Raw genomic sequence first — 11,653 nt, 5'->3', positions numbered from 1 at the left:
GTACAGCGTAGCACCGCGTAGTACAGCGTAGCACTGCGCAGTACATCGTAGCACTGCGCAGTACAGCGTAGCACTGCGCAGTACCGCGTAGCGTAGTACGTAGCACTGCGTAGTACTGCGTGTAGTACAGCGTAGCACTGCGTAGTACTGCGTAGTATAGCGTAGTACTGCGTAGCACAACGTAGCACAGCGTAGTACAGCGTAGCACTGCGTAGTACAGCGTAGCACTGCGTAGTACAGCGTAGCAGCAGCGCAGTACAGCGTAGCACCGCGTACAGCGTAGCACTGCATCGTAGCACTGCGCAGTACAGCGTAGCACTGCGCAGTACCGCGTAATGCTGCGTAGCAATGTGTAGTACCGCGTAGTACTGCGTAGCACTGCGTAGTACAGCGTAGCACTGCGTAGTACAGCGTAGCACTGCGTAGTACAGCGTAGCACTGCGTAGTACAGCGTAGCACTGCGTAGTACAGCGTAGCACTGCGTAGTACAGCGTAGCACTGCGCAGTACAGCAGCACTGGGTTAGCACAGGGTCAGGCAATCCTAAGCTTCTATATTATAGGTACACTACGTACACGCACTACAATATTACCACCACGCAACTCTTTGGATCGGTACGATCGGTCGAAGGCATTGCTTATTCATTTCGATCATGGTATTACTTAAGTCGAATAATCGCAATATTATTATGTGCTCAAAGACAGAACCTAATATGTGTTGCCAAATTGTTTTCTCCAGGAATTTTGCCAAAGACTCAAAGTTCAGGACATTGTAACTCAGAAATGTTTAGTGCATATTTCAAAGCCAAGTTTACGTATATTACAGTCTGCATGTGATGTTTGATGCATACTCAATGCATATTTTAATAATTTTCTTTCATATTTTGATGCCTCTGTCTAATCTCATCCCTACACGTAATAATTCCGGAATCAGAACTACCTGGCGGTTTATAAGGGAGTCAAATGTTTAAGATTCAGCCTCGAGTGACAGGAGTGCAATAAAGAAGTTTTGGGCTCAATTCCCGTTTCAGGCATTATAATATGATTGAGTACATTCATTTCAGAAAACTTTAACTAGTGTCACGCTCCGCACTGCACGGCCGCGGCGTGTGGTACTCACACAAGTTCTCTATCTTCACTCCCGACGCGACGGTGCGCTGCACTGCTGCCTTTATACTTCGTTCCGTTTTTATACTGTTTTTGGGTTTTCTCTTTCGAGTCTGAAAAATACACAAATTATTGTTACAAAGAACATGCGTTGGCAAGCTGCTGGACTTCGGACTCATATTCATTTACAGAGTCTGTAAATCGAGGCCAATACTTAGGAGATAAACGGCATATTTGACTTTTAATTTTTGAATGTACATAAACAGCTTCTAAGTGGCTACTGCTGACTAAAGGCCTATTCTCGCATGGAGAAGGTGTCAGCGTTAGTCACCACGATTGCTCAATGCGGGTTGGCGATTTCAAAGTTATAATCAGAAATTATAAGCCCAGGTTTCAGGTATTCTGTTTGTCAGTGGTGTATAAAAAGTCACATTGGTACTTGCTGTTGGCAGGTTTCGAACCCACACGCTCATCCGCGAGAAGCAGACTTCTTAACATTTTGAATTTTAATGAACACTTAATTGACTTTCTAAGTTGCATTTCATGTGAAACTAAAATAATTTCCATAATATTCTGTTGACGTGGCTTATAATAATAATTAAATAAAATAATATTATGTTGATTTAAGTGATCTGTGAAACGTTTCTAGGCAGGTCACTCAAGTTGTGTGTGTGTGTGTGTACCTGTATAGAGTCCTTCTTCATGGCGAGCGGGCGGTTGATGTTGTGCAGCTTGTAGTAGAGGCCGCACGCGTTGCACACGGTCTCGCCGAGCGAGTTGCGGCGCCACAGCGACGTCGTCGTCGTCTGGCAGTTGGTGCACGACATGCCCGGCCGCTTCGTGCCCATCTGTGTGCACACGCGGCTCGTTACTTCCTCTACTCTACTGGCGCTACCATCGAACTTTGCATGCATGACCAAGTACAACATTAAAACGGTGATGTTAGATAGAGAAGCGATGGATGTTAGTGGGCGGGCGTTAGGTGAGGGTGCGGGTCGGGGTGTGGGGCGGGGCAGTGGGGCGGGGCACGTACCCCTTTCTTCTGTTTGTAGTCAGAGGGGGTGGAGGGCTGGTGCGCGGGGTGCGCGAGCGGCGCGGGCGCGGGCAGCGCGTGCGCGTGCGACGTCGCCATGCCGTTAAACAGGAAGCCCTTGTAGAAATCCGCGCCCGGCGGGGCCCCCTCCGCGGCCACTGCAACCAGAACAAGGGTGACTGAGCGCTGAGCGGAGCGCAAGCGAGCAGTAGGAGTGGACGCTCGGCGGGCGCGGATCTCACGGGCGCGGGGGCGCGGGGCGGGATACGCGGGGTTAGTGAGCACATGTTGCGTACGTCGTGCGGGGGCGCGTGGGGCGCGGCGAGGCGCTGACGTACCAGCCGCCGCGGCTGCTTCAGCGGCCGGTTCATGCCGTTCATCTTGTTGTAGAGGCCGCATGCGTTGCACAGGTAGTGGCCGGTGCCGTCGCGCCGCCACAGCGGCGTGTGGATGGCGCCGCAGTTCACACACTCGCGCCCCTCCGTGAAAAACTCCGCCGCCATGTCGACTGCGCAACACACGCTAGTTACAAGTCACTCGCACCTGCGACTGCCGACTGCCGAGCGTCCAAACCTTACTACTCAACACACACTAGTTCGTCTCCTGTTGGGAGATTGAACAGGTCCTACATTCTGCTGATCTCACATCTAATATCCTGCTGCCAAGCATTTGATATCTTGTACTGGGCCTGCTCCTCGCCTATGTGTTATATCTCAGTATACTATGCTCGTGCCTAACTATGTACTATTGCTATTCTAAATATATTCTTAGCATTGTAATAGACTTAATCTAAGTAAAACTGAATAACTTTCTACAGAGTACATGCAATCCTACACACATAAGTACCGACTCGATGAAGCAGGCTCGGGCCGCACTGCGGGTTGTTAATGTACCGTTGACTGTTCGAAATTAAACAACAAATAAATATTAGGTACACAGAACAACATTTCACTATAACACCCAATACTTGTCCTTTGCCCAAAGCAGTAACCAGCCTTCAGCAGATAAATGTCATTACACAACGGATAATGTGATTACTGCGAACATTTCTACCAAAAAGGCCTGCACTACGACATGCCTATGGCGCCCAAGGCTGGAGTCTAAATCATCTCAATGATAATGATGGGATGAACAAAAGGTGGGTCAATGAATTAAAGAAACCGACTGCAATACAAAACATAGCGCTCTCCAACACAGCCTGCGTTGGAGGAGGGCAATGCGTTAACGGGGAGATCTCCCAATGACTATCACCATAAACATAACAACTAACATTATTGATGCGAAAGTTTGTGTGTTTGTGTGTATGTTTGTTAATCAATCACGTCAAAACGGTTGAATGGGTTTGGGATGAAATTTGGAACAGTGGTAGATTATAGTCTGGAATAAAACATAGGCTATTATTTATTCCACGGGAACGCCGACGAAACCGCTAAGCGCAAATCTCGAGAACTGTTAAACTTTATTGTTAGGTGTGTTATTGTTAGGAGAAGATTCTTAGGTAAGTATAGTTAACCATTATGCGCAGAAAAAAATCTTAGACGACACAATGCTCGCGGGTTCCGGTAGTAAATAAAAAAAGTACCGGCCGAATTGAGAACCTCCTTCTTTTTGGAAAGTCAGTTAATAAATAAGACTTATGTGTAAAGTCTCTAATTTATCAAGCTCTATTAGGTCCCATGTAACTTTCGGCTCCATCATCAGATGGACACCAGACATTTATTTATAGTACTGCTGTACTTGTCTACTACGTGTCTGCTGTCTGCTCTACACAACTACACGCATTTTGTACAGCCGATAGTCTAAGTATACCTATGTAGGTATGTACCTATAGTATCGGATGGATAGTGGTACATAAGCAATGCGCCAGTAGATGTGACTGTAAAGAAAACAAAAGAATGGTATATGGCGTGTCGCGGCCTTGGCAGTGACAGCGCCGCGGCGCGCCGTGACTCAGCGAGAGATGCGCGTGTGCGCACGTGCGCGCGCGAGCTGACACAGCAGCGCGGCGCAAGGACGCGTGACGTCACACGCCGCCCGCCGACCGCCGACCGCCGACCCGACATCTGACCCGACCATTGTTCCACTGCCGCCGATGCTTCCTCGAGCCCGCGACCGTGCCACTCCGCGCCCGATACTCTCTCAATGAATATTGGCAGTACAAGAACAACAAACATTGCCGCTAGCACTTAAGCTTACCTACTAAATAACTGCGCTGTTGGTAGACCACTACTGCTGAGACAAGAAAAAGCATATCACCTAAATCAAGAAACTCCTCTTTTTTTGGAAAATCGGTTAAATTATACATTTTGCAAAAAAGTGTAATCAATAAATTATATATTTGTTGATGAAATTACAGGGCGGTGACGTCAGTGCTTTGAAGTCAGTCACCTACAAGACGTGGTCGATGATGAGGCCAGGCCGACTGGCTACTGGGAAAAATAGTTACTGGGTTACTGGGTTCGATTCCTGCACGGAACAGGTTTAATAGTGCGGTTAAATGGTGTTGTTCCGGGTTCGGGTGCGATACGACAAAGGTCGTTTGTCATTTCTTCGTAAGAGTTACGTTCAGTACGCAGGGCCCTCACTACACTCAACCATCTGAATCTAATAACAATAACACCCACTGGCACGTCCGAGATTATTAGTATTTAAATGTTCGAGATCCTAGCAAAGTCGGCAAACGTGTCACGATGTTCTTTTCCTTTTAGGTTTCATTGAAATGGAATCTGCAAGACATATCTAGTAACGAGATCACTCGTATAATTTATACTACAAGGAGTACTCGTTCACAGAAGCATAATACAACTATATTTCAACGAAAATAGAAAATTAAACAAAAATATTTTAAAAATATATGAAATTAATCAATTATTAAATTCTGTTGCATCAGTTCCATGTTTCTTGACCACAAAAGAGCTGTAATAGTGTAGATAGTCTAGGAATGTTACGGACATGCAGCGCCGCTAATATTATGCCGTATTTGTTATATATGTCGCAGCGATATGATAAAAACAGGGATTTGGCCAAATCTCTAAGGGATTAGATCAAACCACGGAGGATGTCAAAATAACAACACGATTTTATCATTTCCCTAAACAAAACTGGTGACTTGACAAATCCTTAAATTGATTCAGTGAAATGATAATGCTAGTGAAGTGTCAGAACCGAATCGCTGCAAAAACCGATTGTACGTAGTCTTGTCTGCCCTACCCCTTGTAATTTAAAATCGCGTGGCCAGCGAAGCCGGCCAACAAGACGAAGCTACGGGGGCAAGCGAGAGCCGTCTGCGACGATTAGCGCGCATGGGACCGCCACCGCCGGAGCCCCGCAGCACCGGAGCCGTGACAGAAACCATGCCTGCTGCATGTTGCATGCTTGCTTGAAAAAACCTTTAAAATACCACAGAAAAGTTAATTTATTCATTTCCCTGAACCAATTTTGGGATTTGTTCAAATCACTAGATTTCTTTAGAGGGATTTGTCAAATCACCAGATTTGTTTAGGGAAATGATAAAATCATGTTGTTATTTTGACATCTTCCTTGGTTTTTTTTTAACGTTGCCCCACATTAGAATTTTCTCCTGTGCCGTTGGTGCGTTTACAAACATACAAATTCACATGCACATAACACCCAGACCCGAAACAACAATTTGTGGATCACACAAAGAGATGCTCCGTGCGGGAATCGAACCCGCTACCCGTTGCGCGGCAGCCAGTTGCCCAGCCACCGCACCAACCGTGCAGTCAATCCCTGTTTTTATCATATACCTGCGACATATATACTTTTTGGCTTAACTACTGGGCTTATTTTGCATATTTTTCGTATATTGTCAGCCAAGTAATAACAAATATGTGGTTTAAATTATGTCATAAGAGGTTTCCCTTATGCGATATATATTTGGAATCGCTATTATACATAAATACCCTTGATATGAAACTCCGCTTGATGTGATTCCAAAAACATTTTTTGCAGTTGGGTCTAATCTTTTCTCTTTATAATATTAGTATCTAGGCAAGTACTTTAGATTCGTTAGATTCGTCAATGAATTAGAGAACACATTTGTACTTTTTCTTTTTCAAACGTACTTGTAGTTAAGTACGTTTAACAGTCAAAACAAAAGTTATTTATTGTAAGGTAACATCTCAGCACTATCATCCGTTGTGTGTGTACTAGTGTGAGTGTGTGTGTAGCGTGTACATACATACATGTTGGACACCTACTTGTAATTGTTTATAAAGAGCGGCGAGCTGTTTTGTAACGTCGAGCAAAGGATTACCCACAAAACGTGCACAACGGACGAAGTCTTCTTGAAATAAACTTTTTAACCGACTTCACAGACATTTTGAACCGATACACAGACATTTTGAAATTACAAAATTAAGCAATCGAAATAGAAAATGTCATGAACCTGAACTGCAATAAAGAATTTAGTAAGATGCAATAACTGCTCCGCACTCAACCAGAAGACGATGAGTGCAAGGCGGGCTCTAGGTGTGGCGCTTGCAGTAAGCAGTGCATGAGGCGGGCGTCCAGCGTCCCGCCGCCAACAATGCAACAAAGGTCGCGTCGGCGTACAGTTTCCATGGAATCTCCGACCGTTACACATCCGCGCCACACATGCCTACATCCGTCACGTGACACGCGGCCACTCGGTCACACCGCACACGCACACCACTCGACAGACATTTGGCTGGAATGAATGGCGCGGTTCCGATTACTCGCAATAAGCATAAAACATGGATGTCATTAGCCGGCCATTATATTGGTGTTTGTAACGAGAGCCCGGCCATGTGCGCAGGCGCAGAGCAGCCAGCGCGCACACTCGTCACGTTATCGTTATACTTATTGATATGACAGAACAAGATGTAACTGCAGACTACACTGCGTACCGAGTGGTGGCTGACTAGCAGTCTGCAGCGCAGCCCGGGTTGCGGGCGCCTCGGCTTACTGCACGGACTGCAGCTCGCGGCACGAGCGACGCCTGCACTACAATATGCCATAAAAGCGCGCGGACCTCATTCCGACGAAACTATTTTAACTGTGTTCCTACTGACGTGTTTGCTTGGATCCTATTTGATTTTGTATGTTTAGCTGAATGCGACTAGGAACTAAACTGATTACTTCACGTAACATTTTTCTTCTTGACTATTTGTTGTTTCGGTTTGCTGTGGTTAGTTACTGCAGCGACTAGTATGTTTGTAGCGGCCGGGAAGAGCTGCGTGTGACGTCACTGGCCAGCTATGTCCTAATGGTGCAGTGTCGGAACTCGGAAGGCGCTGCGCTGGTCCTGGCGCGATAACGCGCCATCTGGCGGCGCGCGCGTGATAACACGCACATTAGTGTCAGTCAGCAAATATGTGGAGACACGGCCGCGGCCCGTACGTGGCCGGCGATTGTTTTTTGTGGCCTTTGTTTGTAGCGATAGCAGGAGACTCGGCTGCGGCCGGACGCGCGACTGTTTGCGCGGCACGTGCCTTATCCGATACCATTTACGGAATGCGATTTTAATGTGCTTAAAAAGGAACGACTTCATTTTAAAACAAGACATGGTTTTTTTGGTGCGACCTATGCAAACAGTCGGAGCGGCTTGCGGCGCGACTGTGTCGTTAGTTTACAGGGCGCCGGCTCCGCTCTCCGCGGGCCTCCACATCAATGACACGACTGTACTCAACAGGAAAACCGCGAACAATACTAAAGTACTAATTAACAAGTGCTTTAGTCCGTGTTCGCGAGCCCGCTACTGCAGCACGCTACCGTAGCGCGCTGCCGCTCTACTCGCCGCTGTTTTCTTTAACGAGTAGGTTTAGATGTTCAAGTAACGGAAAACAGGAATATTATTGTTAATATTAAATAGTCGTCATCTAAATAATGACCTCGACTCTGTGAATAATACGAAGCGACCATATTACTGCTATTTATAGATGTACTACAAAATACAATGCAATACACACGGCTTAGGAACTTGGAATTTTAATGATGTTTAATACTTTGGGCAGAGTCCTGCAGACGAGTCACAATCTTAGAATGTCGGGTTCCAACACCGACCGTGGAACAGGCCAGGATCATTCTACACGCAATATAACTTTTGCTTCGAAAGTAGTCTTCTGAGCCATGTGCTAGTAATTTCATTAGCAAATTTATGAATTCTATCTCTTCTAAGTATTTGTATTCATGAACTTAAATAGTTACTTTTAACTGAAAAGTATTTTTTCCATGAAGGTGTATTCAGAGAAATAATATAAATTCGGTTGAAGGGTCACAAACAGCCATAAACTCGGATCGTCGCAGCGCGAGGACTGATGAAGGTTTAAGTGGCTGTAAATTATGACGCGGCCCGTCACTCGAGCGCTCGTAAATATTGTCGGAACTGAGTTTATCGTCTCTATTTTTTGGGAATGCTTATCTATCGGTTAATGTATAAAAACATGGCGGAAGCTTAGGAGATGCGCGGGCGCAGCAGTACGAGCACCGCGGGCGCTGTAACGCGGGCTATCGCGGCGTGACCTGCCAGGCTGCCACAAAAACATGACACGTCCCCCCCGGCCCCCTCAACCCTCTCCCCGGCCCGAACCCCTCTTTTGCTATCTATGATCGTATCGGAACCATCAAAACTTTTAATTTTTTTATCGTCGCGATGTTTGTTGACAGCGACGCGCGATGCGGATAACTGTTCACATCCACATGAAGGGAACCATTTACTAACATTGTTTATCCAACGAGAACTAGTGTGAAGCAGTTATTCGGTTTCTGCTATTAGTATTATTTCCCAGAATATTATTGAATTAATTATTTTCATGATTTTGTTCGTTCTTGTGCGAGATCAAGCGAGATATTTTACGACTAACGATCAAGAAGCATCAGCGCCGATTGTAGGCATGTCAATGTATTGTAGAGTACGCGTGAATTATGCGCGGAGTAAACTCGTCCCTAAACTTATGGGACAGATGCCTCCGATGTAAAAACGTGTTTTGTAATGTTAATGTTTATGTGCCTATTGAGGATATGATGTGTTCGAAGGTCCTATGGAATTGCTTGGACTGACTGAAGTATTGGGCGGTGGACACTATGGGCAGCGTCCAGCGCGATGCTGGTCATGAAACTATGGGCATTTGGACAGCTTTAATGTCTACCTCTGCTGTTTATCTATCTCGGCTTCCAAAGTGAAATCTCCTGTTCCAGTACAAACGGCATGATGTATTTTTATGTTAGCAACTACAGTATGTACTGTGTGAGCCCGGCCGCCTGTGAATCATGCCGAGTGGAGTTCAACACGCGACACAATCTGTGTGCTCGTTACTCATCGTGTGTTTATCGACACCTCTAGTAGGTGTCTGCGAGTCGGCCGCAGATGTGAGCCTAAGTCAGAAAATACCTAACTACGCACCTAATTTTGAATTTTTTGGGATGCACTTCAAAATACCTGAATTAGAGATATAGTAAAGGTACCATTTAAGATGATATCATTTATGTTCCTGGCGTGAAAGTATCTGATGTACTTACTGGCAGAAAGACTGGCAGCTGCAGACATTTGTGGTCGTCGACTGCTCTCCAAGTTCCAAACCTCCTGAAAACAGATGAAGCGGCTGGTTGGTTCGGGTGGAATGTACGATATATATTAGTAAACTGCGGCAGCTTGCGCGGAGAGATGTATCATTGCAGAGTGCTACCAACCTGGTGCGAGTAGGGCGGCGCGGCCAGCGTGCCGGTGCCGTACACGGTGTTGGGCCGCGAAGTGGCGCACGCGAAGGCGCCTCCGAAGCGCGCGCTGAAGGCGGGCAGCGAGCCGCCCCCCGCGCCCTCCGCGCCCGCCTCCGCGTACTCCTCGCCCAGCACCACGCCGCCGCCGCCGCCGTAGCTGGGGGACCCACCTGCGACACACTCACACATTACACCACCGCACACATCCCAAACACATGTACTTGAGACCGGGCAGTCTCGCTGTACCTGCACTAGATGTCCAGATCTGCGGCTGCGTGCTGATCTCGGTACCGTTCCCGAAGTATGGAGAACCAGCTGCGTACGCGCAGCGTGAGTACACTCCTCCACCACCGCTACCTCCTCCGCCACTGAAACATAAATATGTGATGAGTACAGAACACACCACATGTCTTTACTATCGCCAAGATCTATTCAGAAGGAGAATTCAAAACTACCAATCAATCACGAAAATAACAGATATACTTCAAGCGGTTGACTGATATTAAACCTTACAGTATTTTAAATAATATTCACGATCAGGTAGTAGGACAATCTAAATAAACAAATCACGTTTAACTTTCCAACGCAACGTTTTGTGGATTTAACTGAGTTCACATGTCTGAATGTTCGAGTGTAATATAGGCTTCTACTTCTTTTAACATTATAACTTTCAAAATATTAGTACAAAGTTGCAAGATTTTTCGAATATACGCTTTCTTTGCAAACTGTACTTTGTAAGTGATGTTTCTTTATTTATTATTCGCACAACCACTAGTTGTTACATTTCGGTTTTGTGGGGCTTAGTTTATAAGCTCTTCTTACCTGTGTGGAAGTGGAATAAATAATAAATAAATACATTTCAACACTTCCTTGATAATAAATTATATATTTAGGAGAGACAGAAGAATTCTCTCGAGTATGTCCTGCCCTCAATCCTATAGGGTCGGGTTATCAATAAGACTATGCTAGGTATGCTAGGTATGCTACATAGGTAGCTACACCTAAACGTGGAGCTTCCTAATGCTTTCGAGTAATGAAAGAGGTTGTCTGCCCGGTTCGTGCACTTTTAGTATTGCAGCTCAATGTAATGCAAACAATCAAATACTTGGGTATTTCTTGTGTTTGGGATACGATCGCTAGCTACTCGCTACTCGATCGTATCGTAAAAGTTCTAATTGTGTGTCTGTCTGTACGAACATACGAACGATAAACTCACAACTACTTACTAAACGGATATTTGTACGATTTTCACCAATAAGTAATGGCAATAATGGCATGTATCCCTGGAGGGGGTGCGGCTGTACGCACGGGAATGTATTTTGGTTCGGTTTCATCTCACGGGCCAAAAGCTAGGTAACACCTAAGATGAAGGTGACTCTCTATCTTTAATTTTAATGAACCGCATACGAACCTAGTAAGTACTAGGACGATACTAAACAAGTAATAGTATAGACCGGTGTGTAAGAATATAAATAGGTATATTATATAATACATAAGGAAGGCGAGATTGGTTTGGGTAACAGGTAATCGAGTGTCAGGGCACGGCTGGTACGTGGGACACACGCTGGCGGTCGTCCTGACTCAATAGTCGCCGTTATAGAATCTCTGCAATGTTCTGTACAGGACATTCAAAAAGCGTATTCGCAATCAAAAAGCTTTTTCCACATTTCGCTCGCTGATGGCAGATTAATACTTAGTTACATACCTACTTACTCATAAGTAGTCAAATATAAAAGTCGATAACAGCCATAAGCTTACAAATACAGGTGTAACTAACTTAACAAGGAGTTCACATTCTCAATTTCTTATAAATACCT

General features: G+C 45.6%; 1 protein-coding gene and 1 long non-coding RNA gene across 18 annotated transcripts in view; one reads left to right on the top strand and one right to left on the bottom strand.

Annotated features, from left to right (window-relative positions):
* LOC118263184 (transcription factor BCFI) overlaps positions 1-11,653 on the bottom strand; it is a 47,435-nt gene that overhangs the window by 11,965 nt on the left and 23,817 nt on the right. For 5 of the 17 annotated variants that reach the window (XM_035575024.2, XM_050697715.1, XM_050697704.1 and 2 more), the window contains exons 3-5: positions 10,083-10,204; positions 9,810-10,006; positions 9,639-9,702 (exon numbers count right to left, since the gene is read on the bottom strand). In XM_035575024.2, coding sequence (XP_035430917.2) covers positions 9,639-9,702; positions 9,810-10,006; positions 10,083-10,204 — 383 coding nt within the window. Of the gene's footprint in view, positions 1-1,118; positions 1,219-1,788; positions 1,954-2,138; positions 2,297-2,434; positions 2,647-9,638; positions 9,703-9,809; positions 10,007-10,082; positions 10,205-11,653 lie in introns of all 17 variants that reach the window. The other 12 variants (XM_050697711.1, XM_035575023.2, XM_050697716.1 and 9 more) reach the window with 10 other exon arrangements.
* LOC126911297 (uncharacterized) overlaps positions 1-11,653 on the top strand; it is a 35,256-nt gene that overhangs the window by 18,694 nt on the left and 4,909 nt on the right. The gene's annotated exons all lie outside the window — the stretch shown is intronic.

The sequence above is a fragment of the Spodoptera frugiperda genome, chromosome 12, assembly GCF_023101765.2.
Source record: "Spodoptera frugiperda isolate SF20-4 chromosome 12, AGI-APGP_CSIRO_Sfru_2.0, whole genome shotgun sequence".
Classification (NCBI taxonomy): Eukaryota; Metazoa; Arthropoda; class Insecta; order Lepidoptera; family Noctuidae; genus Spodoptera; species Spodoptera frugiperda.
The sequence above is the reverse complement of the archived record's forward strand: the minus strand, read 5'-3'. Positions and strand labels throughout refer to the sequence as shown.